Source organism: Leptosomus discolor, chromosome 10 (assembly GCF_034619465.1).
Source record: "Leptosomus discolor isolate bLepDis1 chromosome 10, bLepDis1.hap2, whole genome shotgun sequence".
Taxonomy (NCBI): domain Eukaryota; kingdom Metazoa; phylum Chordata; class Aves; order Leptosomiformes; family Leptosomidae; genus Leptosomus; species Leptosomus discolor.
This window is the reverse complement of record NC_141400.1, coordinates 3409675-3432040: the sequence shown is the minus strand read 5'-3', so window position 1 is coordinate 3432040 and position 22366 is coordinate 3409675. Positions and strand designations below refer to the sequence as shown.

Here is a 22366-nt window from a genome sequence, read left to right as displayed (position 1 = left end):
GAGCAATAGAAAACATAGAAGTGAAACAACTCCTTAACGTTGAGGAGCAAGCTGTGGCATCCTGCTGAAGTGTCACAGTGCCTGCTGGCTTTGGCCCTGCTTTTGCTGTGCCACGGGCTTTGTTCCCCCCGGGCAGGCTGCTTAGTCTGAGGCTAATCTGCAGACAAGTGCTTCGTGGTGGTGCCTTACAACTGAGCTGAAGTAACGCACAAAGTAATTTGAGATATATGGATAGAAGGTGGTATTAGGTTTATTACATTCAACTATTGGTGTTACATTATGTTGTGTTATAAGCACTTTAATAAATAATTTTAAAAGGCTCCTACTTTTCTATGCTGTTATTCCGGGATTGGCAGGCGAAGCCGGTGTTTGCTCCACTTTATAAATGAAAGTGTAATTTTTGGTTTTAAGATGCTACCTTTATCTTCTGTTAATGCTTATCTTGCTGAATTGTACATGTCAGGCTGTTAGTTCAATTTTGGTGTGGTGAAGTACTATTCATGTTAGTTCTTTGCAAAAATCAATCACTTTTGTAGCACCTTTCACCCATAGTTCTGACAAATGTTCCTAAGAGCCGTGCACGACAGGTAAAGAACTCTGCGTAGCCATCGTTGAAGTAATTCTGCACTGGATGTGGAAAGGGGTGAATGGTTGGTTGGTTGAATAGAAACAGGATTTCAGTGACATGTCAGCGTTCGCTTCCTCTCCTGGGCGTTTCTTGGAGAGGTGCGTTAGGTACAGGGGTAACGAATGAGGGAGGGTATTACACGGTGATTCCGATCCGTGCATCATTTCCAGGAGGATCATGTGGATGAGAATAAGGAGGGTTCTTTGATGAGTCTGAACATCGTATCAGTGTTTGGATTAGATCTGCACGCTGCCTGTGCCAAGACACAGCGTGTGGCCAAAGCCATCTCCGACTTGCTGAGGTCGGAGCGGCGGTGAGTGCTGTTTGGCCTGCCCAGGGGTGGAGCGGAGCTGCGTGCCTCTGCGGCACGGCCAGCCGGGAACCAGGAGACACAGGCCTCCTGGCTGGCTCCATTTCTCAGCCCAGGTGGGCCCACAGCAGGGGACAGCGCTGGTGGACAGTTGTTTTAGGGCTGGGTGGCTGTGGAACGAGGCTGTGCCTGCGCTGAGCCCTGCTGGGGGTTCAGCATTTCTGGGGGCGATGGGTGGGGAGCGCTGCGGCGGGGGAGAGTCGGCAGGGCTGTGGGAAGAGCTGGCGTTGATTGCCGTAGGGAAATGTGGCGGAGTACGTGGGCTGGAGGGGGATCTGTAGGGAAGGAGCGTTGCAGTAGGTGGATGAGAAGGTTTATGGGTGAACAAAGGACTTTGAGGGTGTGGGTGGTGGGGAGTGTGGTAGTGCTGAAACAGGGAGCGAGACGGGGTGGGCAGTGCTGCGGTGGCTTAACGGTGGTAGGTAAAACCTCAGCAGGCTGCTCGTTGGAGCTGAGCGCTTGTCACTGAGTGACGAAGATGCCCTAAATGGCACAGCACAGCAGCACTGCGTGGCAAGTGTAAAACAGAAAGTAAAGATGCCAGTTGCAATGAAAAATCAAGTGGCATTACTAAAATAAAAAAGTATTATAAACTGCTACTTTCCTTTTTTCCCTTTTATGTAGTAAAATCACTGATGTTTTTGTTTTTCAGATAAACCTCAGTGCCATATACAGCTAGTGTGGAGTTATGCACAGTAATTGAAATAAAAACCTGAGGAGCAGATCTGTTTATAATGCGTGCTTCACGGCCCACGCAGAAGCACTTGCATATAAGCACATCACAAAAAGAAATCCGAATTGCACTGACAGAGGGCAGTTGTGCAAGACGTTGAGTACCTGAGCACCTTGAGCCACATGTGTGAGCATATGCTTAGTTTTAAGAGCGGCTCAAACCCACAGGTGCGATTGTTCCTGTGCTTAAAATGAGATGTGTTTAAAGGCTCAGCAGCCGAATCGGAACCAGAGCGCTCGGCTTTTGCCGCCTTGAGCCTTGAAAGGTTTGATACAGCAGTGAGACGGATGTTCGTTCAGACATCTGTTTTCAGCCTCTTAGCACAATTTAAAAATGTTATCCAATACTATCATAACTTTCTTTATTAATTGAAAGGGATGGAGATGTACCAGCTGTAGCCCAAGCCAGCAGAGACTTGGGTGGCTAAGCAACAGAAAAGGCACCATATTGAGTGAGCCAAAATTCAGTCTCAAAGTCATTTATTTTAACCAGTGACAATACGTTTAGACTCTAGTGTTTCGATTTGATTGATGGTTTAATATCATATATAATTTTTTTAATGAAGGGAGCCCATTTAAATATGTTAACATTTGCACTAGTAGTCTCCCATGTACATAACTGCATTTAATCATTACTCTGATTGTTTTTGTGGTTGTGTAATTTGTATCAGCAAAATAACTATGTCAAAGCCATCTTCTCTTAATGAAAAATATGGTCGCTTCTCTTTTATGCGTACTTCTTGCTGCACATGGATAAAGGCAGCAGCAGCCTCGGTCTCCAGTATATTGCTGAATGTATAGCTATCACTACATGAGCGCTGTCAATTAAGAAATCAAAAAAATTAATGAGCTTAGTGTCTTTTCTAATTCTGCTTTGTTGAAAGCCTTGTTGTGATTCGTTGTCATGTGAATCGAGTAATTTAATTTTAAGACTTTTAATGTTAAAATACATCATCATTAGTGACGTATCTGAAGATTTCACGCTCTTAATAATGGTGCTAAATCAAATTGGGAATCTCCTCTTAATCATCCAAGCTGTGCTATAGTTTACACAAACAGTTTTGGGGATGGAGAGAAGTTCAGTTCCATGAAGTAACAAGTATTGTACAGAATTCATGTATGGAAACAAAAAAGTGGCAGTTCGGCTTGCAGCACAAACTGCTGGAGGTGTCAGTGTTGGATGTGCACCCTCGGGCTAGGCAGCTGGTGTATGTATGCTTTTGTTTATCGGTTACTGGTTTATGTAGCCTTTAGGCCAGCACATGAAACAATCGTTCCTACAGGGTCAGCTGCTGGTCAGAAGCAAAGTAAGAAAAGACTTTGCCTTAAAACGCGTCAGCCATAATTTTAGTGCAGCTGGCACCTGCTACTGGTGCACAGCGGGAGGGTTAGAGGTCAAAGAGGCAGTTGTTCTAAACTCAGTGATGGCTTAAAGGGACTTGTAGATTAATCTGCTTTATTAACTTCTGTATATTAGATAACTATTGCAGTGAATGACAGTCCGTCTTTCTGAATAAGTCCCTTCACCTCTTTCTCTTTTAAATTGGCTTTTGAGTAATGAATATTAAATAGAATACATTTCAGGGTAATTAAATGAAAACATTAGGATGATGTTGTTTTACAATCGTATCTATAAGTTTCTTGTATATTTATCTTGCGTTATTACTGTTCATTGCTTTTTGCTAGCAGAACAAAAAGCATAAATGTTTCAATTAAAGAAGAGGAACTGGCTGTATGTCTTAATAACCCTGTGTCTTCTGTGCTGCATAAATATTTTCAAAAAGCAAATAAGTTTAAGGAGAAGTATAAAAATGTTTTATTCCTCGTTTACACAGTGCAATGTAATACTTTACATTACTTGGAAATGTTTGATTTCTGCTGGCCATGGTTGTTTTGTATAAAACACTAAGAGGTGGTGGTTTGGGGAAGGGCAAAAAATATTGCCATTCCATAGAATCTAACTAGCAATATGAATAGCACCAATAATTTTGTAAAGTTCACATTATAATGCAAAATCCAGTTAGAAGTGGTGCTTGCAGTCTGGAAAGAAAGCAATATCTTTACAAAATGGATAGGGAAAGGTAACAGTCCATTCCACGATCTGCTACTGGCAGATTTGCCATGTGAGTAATGAAACGTGCTCTCAGTGAACTAACACCCTCCCCTTCCCCAGTTTAAAAAAAAAAAAAAAAAATCAAATTTAAAATTCTAGAATAGCAGCAGCTTACAAGGATGCCTAATTGCTGTTGGATATGATAGCAGTAGCCTGTCAAAGGTTATAGCAGAGGAGATGATGCTTCTACAGAGATCTGGTGTTTGATGAGGCAATTGGCGCAGCGTTCTGACCTGCTCTGTCCTCATTTTGAGCAAACAGAAAGGTACATGTCGGGTGAAAAGGGCCAGTTTGTTGCTGAAAACTTTCTAATGACTGGCATACACTAAATGTATGTCCCACATAATCTCGAGAGATTTCTGATTTTCAGTACTCTGGAATTGAACCTCAAAAGCCATGTTTTTCGTAGGCTAATAACTGGCTGTTGTTTTTGTTTGGTTGTTGGTGTTTTTTTTTAATCCAAATATCACAACAGATTGGTGAGATTTGGGAACACTGTTAAATTTATCTCAGCTTAGGTTAGTTCAGGTTAGCTTAGTTTAACTTGAGCAAATTTTCCCCATGCTTTGCTGGGCACATCAGGGACAAGACAGTTTAGCTGTTGAAAGAGCGCTACGCACAAAGGACTACTACACAGCATAGGATTTGACCTTTCCATATAACCATGTTTCTGAATTCATGATTCATTTCCCTTTAAAAAAAAAAAAATTAAAAATGAAGTGTGTGCAGCCATTCTTTAAAATCTTTTTAGTGTGACAAGTAAAGTAATCTTCCATTGATACTTAAAAGTCCATCTGCAGAAATTCAGGCAGAATGTTAGAGAGACGCAATATCTATTGAAATGTTGAGTGTCAAACTGCCAGCGTAATGTATTTAGTATGAAATATAATATTCAGTGCATTTTGTTTTGATGAGTGCATGAAATAGCCTTGTGCTCTTACCCTTTGTTGTTGTTGTGAAAGATGATATTCGCTAAGAAGTGTTGGTGACTATTGAGGACACAGCAGCAATATGCTTATTACCATCTTTATCATCTGTCTTTTATGTTTATTTGCAATAGCTTTGGTTACAGTTCAGTTCATCAGGATAACAAAAATACTTTTAATTGTTCCACAGAAGAAACTAGAATCAGTTTATGAACAGTTTGAAAACAGAAGAGGCTTCAAATCCGTTAGGCAATCAGTAATTAGTACTTGGATTAGGCCATTCAAGTTCTATGCTGGTACACTGCTCCGCTCCAGTAGAGCGGAGTAGGTCACTTTGCTTTATGGACAATCCTTGAATAGTGGTTAGAACGAAGCTTCTGGGTTTCTTGTACTCTGACTTCCTTCAAGATGTGGTTTAAAAGCCCAGCCTGCCTCCCTGTCGCTGCTGATTATCTCTGTATCGGTGCTAAAGGAAAGTAAATATAGGTAAAATAATGATTTTTCTAATTTCTCTGTACTGCTGGTTACTGTTGCTGTGTGGGGGATGCCTCTGGGTCTGCTGCTGGCAGACATCCACACGGTTTGAGCCTACGCTCAAGCTGCCTGCAAATCCCAGCTGCCTTGTGGCAAGCAGCATCACAGCTCTGCTACAAATGGCTCGGCGTTGCTGCAGGGCCAGGCGGAGTGTGTGATAGGTGCTAGGCTGGACGGGACTTGAAGGTGAGCGCAAGTTTAAGCCGAGTTTGAGGACTGCTCCGCAGCGTGTGGGGTTTGCGTCCCCGAGGGTAGCATTGAGCACACTTCCACTCGGTGTCAGCCTGAGTCTAGTTCAGATTCAGGGGTGAGCACACATCAGTGTGAGATACCTTGAAGGTCCTTGGATGAAGGATTTAGAGCTGATCTCATGTTCAGCCTTTCCCTCCATGTGCAGCTTTTTATATTTCTGGAACGTTTCTGTAGATTAAGTTTGAGATTATCTTCAAATTGGTTTTAGACTAGATGATTTTATTTTTACGGTAATGGCATTTTGCAACCTTGTCTTCCCTCCCCACTTGACTGGCGTTTTGAAGGCCTTCCTGTAATAGAGATTTCAGAAAACTAATGATCCAGCATGCAGAGATCCCAATTCCTACCCTGGAATCCTGGTGCAACATTGAAAATCCCCAGATGCTTTTGTGCGTCAGCTCCCAGCGCTTGATGCAAGGGAAGGCACCAATGAATTTCTCAGGAGCTGGAGAAGAGATGGGTGACAGCTCGCATTTGAGGAATTTAAAGAAGATGCATGCTCTAAGTCCTGGTGACAGTTAAAGGGAAGACTGAAAGATTTAAACATAGGACCATTTACATTCCAGGAGATAGACTCTTGCTGAAAGGTGTTAGCATGGGTGAAACTGCTGTTGTCTCCTCCCAAAAGGATTAAATAGTCTGTAACTAGTCATTTGGTCAGAGATGCTGGTAGTAGACACTGACTTCATCCTGTGTCACCTCTCAGATGAGGGTGCTGGCTGTGCTAGAAAGGGAGAGGCTCTCACCATTGTGGACTGGAAAAAATGCTTAAGGATCTTCTTCTGCGATAAGACTAACTGGGTTTACAAAGACCTGAACCTAGCTGCTGCTTCGTATACTGCTAAAAACAGAGGGGCATGTGTATTAATTTTTTATAAGGTTTTTAAAGGGCTCGGCCTTCTCCTACACCGAGCCAACATGAAGTTTATGTTACAAATTATGGCAGGTTGTGCATTCCAAAAGTCCCAGTTAATCACAGTTCTGTCATCTTTAGAAATGGCTGTATTGCTGTATAGCTACAGCCACTTGTTCTGAGATGGCTGAATCTTGAATAAACAGCTTAGGTTAATTTAAAATGACACTCCAGTATCTGTAACTGAAAACCTCTGAATGCTACCAGCTAAAAAATGCAGATTAAGGGTTGATGTCACAATCTTAAATTATTCCAGCCTGAGGTGGAATAATTTGCTGTCTATCAGGGAGCACAGATGGATTGGCAAAAAGAAGCTGTGCAGATACATCTAGCTTGTAAACATCTGTCAGCTACACCAGATACCCAAATACAAAATCTAGCACTTCAGGCAGCATACGAGTATGTGACATTCAACAGAGGGTTTACATGAAATTCAGTGCAGACAGAAGCAAGTCAGCACACCCTGGAAGGTAATAATTAATGAAACGTATCCCCTCCTCCCTCCAGAAAGAGGAGGTATTTCATTCATCAGACGTTTGCAGAGTTGCTGCAGTTAACTGTTCCGCTTCCAGTATTTGGTGTAGCCAACCTTTAGACTACGCAAAACTGCTCCGTCCCCTGTGACTTCATGCTTTGCTATAGGTGAGTCTGCAGCTGCCAGCTGGCATCTCTTCTCCATCCCTGGTGGATGCCGGCTCACTCGGGAGCATGGTCTCCCTTAGGACAGATGGACCCGGTTCTGGTAGGCGAGACCGGGCCCAAGTATTGTAGGCCTTCACATGAGGAATTCAGATGCAACTGTAATTTGAAAAGAACGTGTTCTGTCATGTTAGAATATGCCCTCAGATTAGTGGGAAGATACTAAAATTACTGTTTGAAAACGTGCTAGTGCAGGGCAAAATCTTTCGCTGTGAACAGCTCATGCAGGATGTAGCGGCTGCCCATGTTCCAGCTCTGTTGCGGTTACTCCCCAGCGTGGCACGAACATCTGCTTTGTGATCCTGTCGGCTGCTACTGGCTGAAGGTAGGAAACGATTAAAGTAAGCCTTAGCTTTGAAAAGTCCACTTTGCATTACTGGTCTATGTTATTGTGCTATTAACGTACGACAGTTTATTTTAACGGTGAAAAAATCAAAGCCTGCAGTGGCTCTGGTGCAGTAAATTTAATGGGCACATTGCAGGTGCTTGTCGTTAGCATTGAGCCGTCATCCTAGATGTATCCTTCTGAGTACGCACTCCTCTGTCAGATACAAAGTCAGGTTTGACATAAGTTGGTGCAAACTTGTTGTATGATTATTTCTGCTGGCTTATGATTTGGACCTACTTCAGGTGAATCTCCCATACCCAGCCCTTTGGCCAGTTCTAAAGACATATCCAGGGAAATGCCAAGCTCCATGCTCCCTGTTACTGTTCCTTTTTCACATCTGTAGCCGTCCCTTTCCATCCCTTCGGAACATTGGGAGAAAAGACTCCCAGCACGACATAACATATAACTGATAGGAATACGCTGTGAAAGGTACACCTGAAGCATATTTCAGTCCATCAGCTGCAGGCATATACCAGTTCATGATACACAGTGTGTCACCCAGATGCCTTGTCCTGACACTAGGGCTGGATTTTTTTTTTTAGCCATGTATACCTTAAGTTTTCATAAAAGGAGAAAAAAGGCCAGACCAAACTGAATTGTTCCAAATGGAGATACGAGATTGAGTCCCTCACAATTTTAAGCTTCAGCTGTTGAATCATGAAATTTTAGTTATTAATGTTTATGTACATATATATAGTGGAAGTACATATAAATAGGGTGAAACGCTACAGTCTGTGAACAGAAGTCTGGAGGAATCCAGCCTTTATAAGCTGAAGGAAAAGCTTGCTCTGGGGTAGCTGAGAAGGCTCAGAGCAGAAACGCTGTTGAGAAGAGCTCTGTGGTCGCATTAGCCTGCTGGCATGGACTGCCTGTGTTTTCTCTCTGATGCCCTCTTCTCTCTCCTGCCCTCCCTCCTTCCACAACTCCTTCCCTCTTCCGACGTACATGTAATGAACATTAGCAACAGGACAGGAGAGAGTGGAGAGGGTTTCCAGAAAGAAAGCTGCTGTAGTGTAACTCAGCCCGTTATTCGGCTCTGGAGATGGGGGCTGCCTGCATCAACCGCAGCACCAGCCATCCATGCGTCTGCTGCTCCGGAACGGCTTGCTTAAAGCTCTTTGTTGGTCTGATGTAACTTCATAATGCAGGGGGACAAGACGTGTGATTCCTAAACTCACATATTGCAAATGTCAACTGCTTTGTTGTTTCTGACAGCTAAATATTTTTAGTTCAGGAATAATGGACTGGTTCTCGCTTTCATAATAAGTAAAGGCTTTAGTTTCCTTATTTCGTCTGGAAATTTTAGCTTTGATCATGGAAAATATCAATGTAAAGTTAGGCTTTCTAGTAAAATAAATATTTTAAAACAACAGGTTAAAAATTAAGGTATTTAATAATCTTGGAGCATTTAAATCTTCCTAGTATTATTAGTAAATGATGATCCATTTATTGATATAGGAAGAATTGATGTTGAAAGAACTGAGAACTCCAAAGGACATTTAAATTAGTAATCACAGCTCCTATATTAAGAGCGGACTGTCTGAAGCTAGAGCTATAAAAACCTACCAAATTTTATATGCTAAACAATGAAAAAATCTGAGTCTTTCTCAGATCTGAATGGAGGAAAAGGAGTGTTATTACCAGCCAGGTGTTTGGTTAAAAGCTGTGCGTGTTCTTGACCATTCTAAATCCTTTGTAAAGGAATACATAACTGCCGTCTCTGGTGTTAATGTAAGTTCTTTATGTTAAAATGCGATCGGTTGCAGCAGAATAGAGTATTCATCCCAACATATGGGAGAGAGAAATGAGTTACAGGACCTGCAATGATGTGAGTGCTCTCTATTGATAATGTGGAGCAGCAAAACAAGCCTTTTTAACAGAAAGGCAGCTTCTTTTCCAGCCTATTTTAGAAAAAAAGTTTTCATACTGAGGGTTATCTTGACCAACATTTTCCTCCTCCACCCAAGAAAGAAAGAGGGTCTGAAGGAAGAGATGCTCTGAAGAATTAATTTATTGGAAGAACAGTTCTTTATTCTTGCCTGTTCTGTCAATAGTTCCTTTTGTAAAGAACAAATGTGTCAGGAGAAACATTATTGAACCAGATAAAGTGATGCCCTATGTTTAAGAGAACAGAGGCAAGGTGGTTGTTTTGAACTAAGTAGAAAATAGATTCTCTGTTCCCCCACCCCTTTCCTTTCTAGCGTCTCTTTGCTCACCTTGAGACCGTGTTTTCTGCCTGAGTCTGCCGGAGGGCTGCTGCGCTGCAGTGGCTCTGTGGCAGGATCCGAGAAGTCATTTTCCTGAAGCAAAAGGTTTCAGTTTCTACCTTTAGGGTATTTTCCACCTAGAAAACAAAAAGTCTGTATGTTTGATCAGTTCTGCTTCTGTGCTCTGTGCTTTGTTTTGCCATTGAGTTGCTTTGTGATCTCCAGGTGGATGATGAGACTTCTGGAAAAGTGGAGCAAGGAAAGTGTACCACAGCATGGGTTTCCCTCTTGGCACCTGCGTGCTAAATGCATGCAAGTTCACCTGAGCCCTACCAGCTGCTTCTGCTGCCCAGTGAGAGGGACTGCAGGGCTGTAGCAACAGCATGACCAAGGTTGGGTGGTGGCTGGAAGGAGCTGAGGAAGTTGAGGGAGTGCCCCAGGCTCCGTCTGTATCACTGTGGCTTTGCACACAGACTTTGTTCCTCACTCAGCCCTCGGTAAAAAGTGGTGGTAAATGCTGATGTGTCTCAGTGGCACACTTTGAAGCTGACTAAGGAACATCTGGGAAATGCTCTGCAGTTCTCAAAAGAAGTGAAATGAAAACGCAGACAGCGCTGCTGCTGTTGGCTGCTGAGCGCTTGCTTGTGTACCTGGGTCCAGCCAGTGGCCTGGGAGCGAGCAGGGTCCCTCTGGGACACCAGTGCTGCTGCATAACCACATTCACCTCCTTGTGTGTAGATGTTACTGGGCAAGATCTCATCTTCAGAACGTTGCGGTTACCATTTCTCTGTGTGTTGCCGTCATAAATACAAATACATGTAAATGTGTATCAGCAGATGAAATACGAAGGCAGCACATTATTTCAGAGCCTCCTTCAGCAGCTTAAAGAGTTTCAGGTCCTTCATGACCTGAACAACTCAGGGGAGCAACAAAAATGGCCATATATATCTGGAGCTGGGTGTCATGTATCTAAAAATTCTTTCCTGCATGGGTCGACCTGTTCTTCCTGGTTACAGCAGAGTCAAATCGCTGATCACACGAGGTGTGAAGCAGGAAGCTGCGGATGTCACTCGTCACTGTAGGAAGAAGCTGTTCTATATTATGTGAAAGTAGTAGAGAGGCAGGAGAGGGAGAATTAGTGAAATTAAATGAAAGCCTGATACCCTGCCCACGAAAGAGTTAAAGTCTGGTACATCACCAGTAAACTGTTTGCTGAGGCAAAGCTTCCTTATAAAGTAGCATGAGCCATGTCTAGACAAGCTCTACTGTCTTGCAGATGAATCTGTGCAGGCTGCTCCCGTAGACAGAAGTTGTTTCCAAGCAGGGGTGGTCTCCTAGCGCCTGTTTGCGGGTGCAATCTCTCTTGGAGTGTGTCAGCAGCGCGGTAAAACGAAGAAGGATCTGGAATGCAGCGTGCTGTAGGCTCATGCAGAAGTAGCACAGGAAACCAAAGCTACAGAGTAAAACAAAGGAACAGCGATAGCTGTGAGAGAGAAACACGGAAAACAGGAAAAGGAAGTTTAAGGCTGTTATCGTGGATTTTGAGGCTCTTAATCTTGGTGGAATTAGGCTCAGTAATTGCTGATTGTCTTCTGCCTATGCCATAATGCACTCCTGACAACCTTCTACAAAGGTCTTGACATGATAAATAAGTTTGCCCCAATTTGATGCATGCAACTCTTAATGCCAAGCTGTACACCTTACTTTTTTTTTAACCTTGTAAGAAATGAGATGTCTAAGACATCTGCAAAGACAACGCGATTGGATTCCAAATTGTCCACCTCTGCGAGTAATAAACTTACATAACTTCATGAGAGGCATTAATGACTGTTCCAGGGAGCTCACAGGCAGATGTTACAACCTTGATCATGTTAGTGCAGTGGTACCACTAATCCCAGCGGTCCCTTTCAACAGAGGCAACTTTGAGTGAAAGCCTTAGCACTTGGGGGGTTGTAACTGTCTAGTTTAACTGAAAGGAGTGGGTTGACCCCTGAAGAAAACAGACATACGCACGTCCAAGTATGAGACCTCGCTAACTCTTGAATGCAGCATTGTTCCCTGCGCAGCTCATGATTTCTAAAAGGGTTCTCTTTCATTAATCCTTAAGAGTCAGAAGTGGAGGAGTTAAAAACGTTTGACAGTAGGATCTTGTCAGAGGAAGAGCTCAGCAGTGGGCAGGAGGCTTTCACTGTTTCCTGGCGTGGTTGGCCAGTATCAAAACACACAACTAATAGGTACTGTTATGTAGATTGCTTTATATTGGCTTTGGGTTTATTAATTGTAACGCTCATCATATTTCTTGCTTATTTCAGTACGGTCTGTGCTGCTTATGCACAGAGACAAATAAGTGTTTCTCGGGTGAATTTTGGACATTTTGGTCGTCTTCCATGTTTAGGCCAAAAACTTTCCTAAAATATTTGCTTTACAGTTCTTTTGCAATTTGGTAGCAATTCTGGGGTAGAGACCTTGAAGACATCCTTGTGATTTGTTTGATGAAGCTGGAGTTTGAAGACGTGGCACTTTCCCGCTGGGTCCGTTGTGGACTTGTCTCTGAGCATGCCCTTTTCAGACTGACTTCGCATTGAAAGTCTCTCTACCTGCATAGCACCTTTTCTAAGAAATACGGGTCTGTCAGTCGTGGTGCTTTTGACTAAGTCACAGCTTGAGTCAATTTGTTTAATTACTTAAAAAAATGCTTCCATCCTAACAGCTAGCTTTGTTACAAGCTACGGAGATGAAAACCTGGCAATGAATGAATTACAAGAAGTTGTAGTTATTCTTCACGTTTGGAAAGCAAGCCCCTGTTAGTGCTTGTGCAGAGGTTTTGAATGGTTTGCATCAGCAGTCTAGAACTGGTTTTGTCCAGTGGAAAATAGTTTGCCTGATATATAAACTGTAAAGTCAGGTGAAGAATTGGTCATGTCAGACCGTGTGTTCCTAACCTGAAAGCTCAAGTGATCTGTGGATATCTCTGTTCCAGGTGATTTGTAGTGCTAGGAATCATCTTTTTCATTTAGTGAAACATGCTGTTTGACTTCGCCTTGGTCAGTTATTACAGGCTAGTTTGCAGTGTGGCAGCTCTCTGGAGACCTGGCTCATAGCTACTCATTGGCCTAGAAGAAAGGATTTAATGATTTTCTACTTCCTTTATGTTTGGTTTTAGGGTGTTGATATTTTATAAATGTGAGTCAAACTATTTACTGGTGACATTTTACAAATTTTCACTCTGTTTAATCTCTGAGTAATGTTTTTAGGTGCGTATATGTTGTGGCCTTTGGCATTTTGGACTAATGTATCCCAAGGATATCTTAAAGCATTTTATCTTTAAATGGATTCTATAGTTATTTTACAAATATTGTGCCAATCCCTAAAATAAGTCCTACTGTTCCTAGCTACACACACCAGAGGTACAGAAGCACAGCAAGACCAGAAGAGGCCTCAGAGGGAGAATGCTCCATGTGGCATTAGCTGAAGGCTCTGGTTACGTGCCAGCCAACAAGAAAAGTGAATTATGTAGCTTCTGTTTGGGTGCCAATAGAACTTAATTGTATGAGTTGATAGATCTCAGTGCTTTATAAAGTTGATGAAGTGGCTTTATCCCTGCTGTAGAGCTCTGTAAAGTAAGTCACAGAAGTAAAGTGTCTAAAATCGGAGGCTGGCTTTCTGACTGCGATGGAAATGGTATAGATTTATAGGCTTCCTGCTGTAGTCACGATTGCCTTCACCGAAATAGGGAGCGTTCCCTTCAGGTGCCTTGCGGTGTCATACACAGAGAAAGGTGGATGTGAGAAAAACAGAATCTTGAAGAGCAGCTAGGGATTAATGTGAAACTAATATAGATTACTGGTCACCCGTGTATTGTTTTCCTAGAAGTAGTGTGACAACGGGGCAAATCCCTGTAGTACAGTCAAAGCCTGTACCTTAAATTAACACAGCTCTAAATCTCAATTCATATTTGTTTTAACTTCAACTTTTTCCTTAGACCTGAGCTTTGACATTAGTTTTCTTTAATTTTCTTCACCTGGTAGTTTTGGTGATGGAAGTATTAGTTTGGAAGAATTACTTCCGTAGTACCATGCTCGTATATGAAATCTCAGTTATTTCAGGATGGTTAGTAAAGGTTTCATTAATTTTTCCTTCTCACCACATCACACAGTATAACAGCAGCATCCATATTCATGGAAAATGTCTGAACTTTCTTTCAGATGATGTCAATCCTAATGAACACCATCATTTTTGAAGACTGCAGAAACCAATGGTCTGTGTCAAGACCGCTGCTTGGACTAATACTTCTCAATGAGAAAGTGAGTATTTAAGGGATTCCACCAGAGTCACTCTTCACATGCCCGAATAGTTGAAAAAAAAACCCTCACATACAACAAGGTTGCCTGTTGCCCTTCAAATCCACCATCTCTTTCCTTGGGACGTTGCTCCATTATGCTCGCATTAGGAGTGGAGAGTAGGGTTCAGCTCACGTGCTATGTAAGTATCTTACAAAGTAGTTCACAGAGGCAGAGTGGCTTCGTTTTGATGAAAAATCCTCTCAAACCTTTACCTCAACCTTTACACCCAACCTTAGATCGTGCAAGGATATAATTAACCTTTTTCTAGTAAATTCTATGTCTTCACTTTTCCAGAATTAAGCAGGAATAGAAGTTAGGCGAGCTCATCTGGCTTTTACATAGAAATATGAAGCAAGAACATTGTGGAAATCACATCAGAAAAATTGCTTCCTAGAAAAATAGTTAACCAATTCCTTTTTCTGAAAGGTTTCACAGGAACAACTAGCTTTGGGGGTATTATCTGAGCGCTTACACTTAAGTACTCGCATTGATTGCAATTTGGATTGTGTGCATCTGTGGCAGATTCTGTAAACCAGGAAATACTCTGCAATTTGCCCTTTCAATAAAATCTGAAACTATGAATTTGTATATACCCGTCATGTTTCCCTGGTGACTTAATAGAGACAATATTGTCTGAAATGGAAACCATCTGAGTAAATGAACGTGAGTTGATCTAAATGTGTGCATCTTTTGTATGGCAAGGCATTGTTTCTGAAGATATTGACCTGTTGTGTTCGCCATACTTCAGAGCCAGCTCTAACTTTATTCTGAATTGCTTTATCTCCTGGGCAGTCACAAGCCTCAGTGTATTACTGCTTTGGAGAATGAATTGTCTATACAATAAGAGGGTGCTGGAAAAAAATAAGACACTAAGATTAGCAGCAACCGCATACATTAAAATTCAAACTGAAATCGCAGCTATGGAAGGAAACTAATAGAAGAAGAAAATATATCAAGAAGAGAAGCGCTGTCTCATCATTCACCTGTGCTGAAGGATCCAATTTTAGCCATATCCAATAGCACTGTCATTCATCTTCTTGGTGTGTTATTGTGATTTAAATCCAAGCTCTATAAGAGAGAGCAGTTCTTTTAAAATGATTGAGAGGGAATAAGGGCAAATTCAGTGTTTAGGAAAACTTTATGACATCACAATATTATACTTTACAGATGGAAGCAATATTTCCTACTTTGGAAGGAAAACTAATCATTTTCTATCTGCTGTGAGTCACTGCATCATTATAAAAGTGGGAAATAAGTAGTTTTGTGCATTCCCAATCTTGTTCAAGACGACACTTTTGTTTATATAATGCTTCTGATTTATAGCGTTTAAGTATTAGCCTGACTACATATTAATTATGTGGTTTTGATGCTTCAGTATAAGAAGAAATTAAATATTTCACTTGAAGATAAAACCGTGGAGCTGTAAATCATAAGGAATAAATTTGTGACTGGCAGAATATTCTTTTTGCGGAAATTAGACTATTTCTAATGACTGTGTGTTTTGCTTAGGAGACATGGGTATGTACAAGCACTTTTACTTACAAACAAGTCTTGGTTTTTTTGGAAGGGTGGAGAATGGGAGATAGAATTCACGATATTTGTATTTCCCCTTTTGCATCAAGGTTATTTATTTTGTGTTTGGAAAAAAGTAGGACATGTACTTACATATGGCTGTAAAAGTCATCTTTCCTTGGCTCATTTCAGTGCACTGCTGGTTTATTTATTGAAAATGGGTTCCTCTATTTCTGGTAGGGTCTCTGTCTCTACAGTTCCTGAGATAGCAAGCATGCATTTACTATGTTTTACTGCTTGTTCTCTTCTTCATTTGTTTTAATGAGATCATCTTTGCCTATAATTCATCTCAAAGGGAAGGCATCGGGTTTACCTGGGGCCTCAGAAGAACTGGGATTTATATGTGCTGGCACCAATAGGGGTAATTATGCCAAAATGGGAATCGTACTCAGGGTCCACCATAAACCAACGCTAAATCTTTTGAGACAGCATCAGCTTAGTATGAAACGGGACGGTTGCACGTGGCTCCTGACATTGTTTCCATGCTCAAATGCCGCAACAAGATTAATTTAAGTCCTAGGGGCAAGAGACTGGCAGAAAAAGCCCTCTGTATCCTGATAGTGTCGCAGCCACGTCTCCTTCTTGCCATGGTCCTTCAACCAAAGAACACAGGCAAAAGTGATGCTGCTGCCCAGAAGCCCTGGAAACGCCAGGGCTCAGAACAGCTCCGTGGTGTTGAACCAATCGTGCTGTGGGATGCTGTACTCATTCATGGCGGGCAGGGACGTTAGTCCTTGCTGTTGCTTGAGGATGCTGTTAATAATTTCCGTGAGGAGGTTGGCCTCTTCTAAAAACAGCTTGTGGATGCTGGACAAGGCCTCGGGGTTGTGGGCTTCTCTGCATTGAACTCTGCATTTGTCACCTTGAGAAAAGGGCTTCTGGGAATGTGTTTGTTGCAGGCACAGTGTTTCATCTCGTACACCAGCTCCCAGGTGATTTTCAGCTTTGAGTTCCGAAGTAGTTTGGGAGCCAGCTGTTTGATCAGCTGCTGCCTTCGCTTCCAGTACTGCTGCAGTGGTCAGCAAAAGTGCGTGATACGGGATGTTTCTGGTTTGAGAGGAACTGGACTGAGGGCAAGTAATTTGCCAAGCAGGCATTAAAGCAAACACTTCCTGTAATCCTGCTGAGGTGTCAGGGCTCAGTGTTAGCCTTACGGTTTTCTTTTTTTCTGTTTTTCTACATTTTCTTTTGTTATCTCGTATTTTTGTGTGTGTACAGAAGAGCTGTAATTTTGATCGAAAAGATGTATGTTTAATTTGAGATTTCTTTAAGGTTTAAACTTGTTAAAGGTTTTTAAAAAAATCTGGCAAACAAATCCCAGACTTTTGTGCTTCCTGACACTCTGTGTGACACCCTACAAGTTACATGAACTTCAAAAGTCTACTAAATTTTGCATACTAAAAGCTGATTTTCAGTCTACCTTTAACAATTTATCGTATTATACATGCGAAATTTGGGGAATACCAGCAATATTCTTCTTGACTGCACTATCAGACTGCTCAGAAACTTTGCCAGGTCCTTGGGCACAGGTTCATCAGAATGGTTCATTCTCCTCTGAATAGTTGTCTCTATCAGTGCTTATACCATGGATGTGCTTACGCCCAAGGCCATAAGACTTTGACTGACACAGCCAATATAATGAAGACTAAACAGGATTATATGACTTGCTTGGCTGTAGTAGTAGGGTCATGGATAACACTAGAGGTCCCCTCCTGCTCTCTATTTCTAGACTAAACCCAAATTTTCCTAAGGTGATGAAAAGTTCTACTTTAACTAGTCTGTAGATCTGCCAGCCTGTAATGGGAATAGTGCTATAGAAACTCATATAGATTACTTAGCCTCTAAAGAAACCAAGGTAGGTCTGTCTCGTCACAGCGCTGTGGTGATTAGAGCCCACAGAAAGTGCACAAATTTGCACCGTTCTGAAAAGACTCGAAAAGTAGTCAAGGAGGTTTCTGCTGCCTCTCTTGGGTGGCTTTCTGTACAGGAACTGGCCAGGTGGCCAACACCCCCTGGTGAAGTGGCACGTCGCCCGTTACCACTGACCTCCAGTCCTGGCATCCCGGTGCGGCTCGGGAAGGCGACGTCCGAAACCCGGCTCAGCCACACCTCTGCGCGCCGTTTGCCTCTCCCACAGGGCCACGGACCAGGCGCTTGCTCAGGAGCGCTCCAGGTGCAGGCGAGTGACTCTGGTTTAAATTTCCAAACCTCATTTCTAATATTCTCTGCTTTGCTGTCGTAGTACTTCAGTGAACTAAGGGCAACCTTGATAACCAGCCAGCCTGACAACAAACGTGAAGTCCTTGACCAGTGCTTCAGGAATCTTATGGAAGGAGTTGAGCAAAACCTTTTGGTAAAGAACAGAGACAGGTAAGTTCATAGCACATAAGTAAGCTGAAAATATAAAAGACAAGTGGAAACTTTATAACTGTAAAAAATTATAACATAGGAAGTGTTCCAGGTAGCCGTAAACTGCAGTTCCTTTTGAAAGAAAGATAACATCCTATCAAAGAATTCATCCCTGGATGTAACAGAGCCCGAACATTTGATAATTACATCTTTTCCTGGTCAGAAATTCATTTCCTAATTTAATCCCAAAGTCAAGGTTTGCCAGGCTGCAGCTGCTGCTTTTTGACTTGGGAAAAACCACCTCATTTCAGCAGGTGAGCCTCAGAGCTTGTTTTTTCCAACCTTAAACTCCTCCAATGAAATACTTATTCAGCCTCCAGTGGTGCTGTTGCTCTGACAGAGCCTTTTGTTGCTGGTGTTGGGGTCAAGCAACTGCTTGTGCAACGGCAGAATGAGAAGATATCCAGTGGGGCCACTTACACCTTGTGGATAAATGAGGCAAGGTTTGGTTTGGTTTTTTTTCCAACATGAATCACAAATTCACCCAAACTTGCCCTTATTTGAAAAACAGAATAGAAGCCTTCTATCACAAGAGAAATGGTGAGTTTGTCGGCAGTTTGTGTTCACACTAACGTTTGGTTGCTAGCTAGCTGCGTTTTTTCTTCCATGGGCATTATTCAACCAAAGCAAACCTTGAAAATACAGAGACACAATCTAAGTCCAGACTGTGGAACTTCCTGGAAAGCTTGAAACAAGCTGGAAAGAGGCTTGGAGAGAAGTGATGGCTAAAATGATTTGGCAATTTTGTTTCTCTGACTTCTTCTCTGTTTGATGGTGTGAAAATTGTTGAACTTGTTTAATTCATAAGTAGTTTTGCATTAATTATGGTCTCCACAATTTTGTTTCATGTTGCTGTTAAATTCTGGTGCAAAAGGTGCAAGTTCCTTATAGCCTGACTGTGGATGATAGCCAGAGACAGGGAACTGGGAAGCAAACCCAGAGAAGCACAGAGATCACATCCACGGCACGAATAAATCAGACTTTCTGTGTAACTTGTGTTGTGGATCAGCAGAGAACCTGGGGAAAAGGCAGAGAGCCACTGAGAAGGAGGAGAAGAAAAACATCTGACCGTGATGGGCTCTGGGACAGTTTGACCTTAGAGCTGTAAATGGGGTTCGTTTGACTCAACAGTCCTTCAGGATTTAAATAAAAAAAACAACCCTGAGTAGAACTCGTCCTTAGAACTAGGTAGTTTCTTAGTTCCATATCTGTTTATTGAAGGCCTTAAGGTAACATTGTTTTCTGAGAAAAACGTGCTTTGGTGTCTCTCAGCTGCCTTATTTGAGAGCTGCAGACCTGCAGGACAGCGAGGGGGTCGTTAGCCGGTCCGGCCGAGGCCCAGGGAAGCGGGCTGGCCGGGGCCAGGAGGGGTGGCGGCTGGGCAGCGGCGGGAGCCCGAGCTCTGCCGCCTGCGCTCTCCCTGGTCGGGGCACGGACGGGCTCCCATCGCCTGGGCTGCCCGCTCGGGCTCCACCAGGCAAACGCTGGATTCGGACGTCCGTGGATTTGAAGGGGGTTTTCACCTCGAAGCGCTGCGGAGTGCTCTCAGGCAGTGGTGGGGAAGCTCTCGGAGAGCTGTTGTGGAAGTGCAGGCGGGGAGGGATGGGTGCAGGTGTGAGGGGGACAGAGATCATTCGGTCGAGGGAGCAGCTCGTCTGTCTCAGTAGCATCCGCCTGTCTAACTTGGGAAGACTTTTAAGCCATCACTTCCCCATCGAGCAGCATGAGTTCATACGACGGCTTTTCTGTTTTCAGCTCTTGATTTGTAATCCTTCTTAGATTTATTCTGTGGAGCAGGAGGCCTCTTTTAACTATGATTGTTTAAAATTGAGCAGAAATCAATTTCCATTAGCACGGAAATAAGCACAAACATAAAAAATTATGAATAGACTAAAGAATAAACTCATAATTGCATCCTGTGTTTCCACACACAGCAAGCCCCAGTTTACCACACTGCTGCTAGACGTACCCATAAAGTAGAGTACAGTGGAGGCAGGCAGGCAGGATTATTACCCCTGGTCCTGCAAAGAGACCTTTGCTGAGATCCCATCAGTTTTGCAAGCCCCTGTCCACGCCGTCCTTTGCAGGCAGGAGCCCTAAGGAGCCGTTCTTCGGGAAACTTTATTAGCTTCGCTATAGTGAGCCGGCAAAGTCTGACACAATCAGAGCAAAGAGCATTGAGGCAAGAAACAAAAGAACATTTGAAAAACCCTAAATGCAGGGTGCAATGTGTGTCTGGCATTTAAAATTGGGGGTTTTTGTGTGGGTTTGGAGTTGTTTGGGTTTTTTTAAATACATACATGAGATGTGACAAATGGCCATTAAACTCTTTGTTTCAGGTAAGGATGGGCCAAGGAAGTAGATCAGATTTGGGCTGTCATGCAAGCTGAGCCAGAATTGTCATTCAGTCTCAGGTGTGGTGCCACCGGACGGTCCTCACGTCCTACACCTGCCGGTAGAGCACCGGCGGGGAACATTTTTGTGAATTCATTCTGTGCCAGATGGGTGATGGTACCGTGTTTCACTGAGAGACAGGTTGAACTCTGACACCACTCATGAGGGAGGAAGGTAGGTCTGAGAGAGCCTGGCCTGGATGACCATCTGGACACGTCCCAAAGAGCCCTTTGCTGGAGGTTTGAGAGAAGGGACATGTTCCAAGTCACGTGAGATGGAAGGGTTTCTCGTTGCATTCATTTCCCAGCTGACTTTTAAGATGTTTCAGACTATTGGTAGGCTGAGTTTAGTAATGCTGCCCATACGTGTTTATGTGCTCGTTGTTATTTTATAGGACCGGGTTTTGAGGGCACCTGGTGATTTTGTGAGTTTTCCTCTGTTTTTCTTTCAATTTGAAATTTATATTATAGTTACTCTTTTCGCCGGTTCTTGAAATACGTCTCTCAATATCGGGTCTCCTTTAGTCAAGCATTTGGGTTTTCTTTTTCCCAGGTTCACTCAGAATATGTCAGTCTTTCGAAGAGACATGGCTGAAGCTCTGCGCAGCGAAGGGGCCTCGGATCCCGGTGGTTTAGATATGATGAGTTGACAACAACTTTGGAAACAGAGCACTGACTAATAAACCAACTCTGAAAGTTTGGGGACCCTGTTATATTGTTAGATAAATTTTTGACCCTTGTGAAAACTATTTTTTTAAGAGATCTTCTGCCTTTTTATATCTCTGGCCTAAATGTAAGGATTTGTAATAGTGAAAAGAATGGAAAATCAGCCTTAGTTTGAAGAGCGTTTTCAGCCTTTCTTATCAAAATTTATTATCCTGTTATTTTATCTTTATGAAATGGTGTAGAAACAGTACTTAACCAAAGAACAAAATAAATATGCATTCCTTCTAAACTTGTATCAGTTAGTGATTCTCAGTTCTACGCATGATAGTAAATAATATCAGTTAAAAACTCTCCAAGCTCACTCTGAGGTTATATTGTTCGAAAATGAGATGAAAGCCAGTACAAATTTTATATGACAACTTTTTGAAATAATAAAATTACTATTTTTCTACAACACGTTAAATTTTTCTTTTCAGCACTGGCAGTTGACAACAGTGTGGACAACAAAGTAGAGACTAAAAATGAGCATTTTGGGCTATAAGTATAGCAAGAAAATAGAGAATGTTGCACGCAATAAAATAAAAGAGGTGGTGGAGCAAGGCTTAATGAAGTAGTGATGACACTTTAATTTCATGAGTACACGTTTTCCAGGTCTTTGGAAACTGAAAAAAAAAACACAGGAGAAAATAAAGTTGTTAAAACAGTGTTTAAAAAGAATCTGTCTGCCGCTACAAAAAAGCAAGCAGATACTTACAGAGACTTATGGCCAGTACTTAGACGGCGTGTGGCACAATGAAGATGAACGCGTGCATCTGAAACAGCAAATTCAGCAGATTTGTCTTCACCTCTCAGAGATCGTAAAGATTTCGGTGCGTACCAGAACAAATCCCTCCTCCAGTCCAAAGCTGACACTTGCACTCGCCAGCCTGGTTTGTGGGGAACAATTAGAATCGTTCTGTGGTGGGCAGGAGGCACCGTGTGGAAATACACAAATGAATTGAAGCAAGGTCTAACAAAAATTAGAACTATTTAAGCAATAAGCCAATTAGTTTATAATGTAGAAAAGCCATTATGTGCAATTGCAAACTATTGGTATGGGGTTTGAATTGGGTTGGGCTTTGCTTTTTTTTTTTTTCTTATGTAAATAATTGATTTCATGTGTTTTTCATGCTTGCTTCCGTTGGCGTATTTAGTAATATTTCACCGCTGTTGAGGTAAGAA

At 42.4% G+C, this 22366-nt stretch overlaps 1 protein-coding gene across 1 annotated transcript in view; it reads left to right on the top strand.

Annotated features, from left to right (window-relative positions):
- RANBP17 (RAN binding protein 17) overlaps positions 1-21129 on the top strand; it is a 163072-nt gene extending 141943 nt beyond the window's left edge. The window contains exons 26-28 of the mRNA XM_086470933.1: positions 13968-14066; positions 17920-18047; positions 21033-21129. Coding sequence (XP_086327059.1) covers positions 13968-14066; positions 17920-18047; positions 21033-21129 — 324 coding nt within the window. The remainder of the gene's footprint in view (positions 1-13967; positions 14067-17919; positions 18048-21032) is intronic.
- The last annotated feature ends 1237 nt before the right edge of the window (positions 21130-22366 follow it).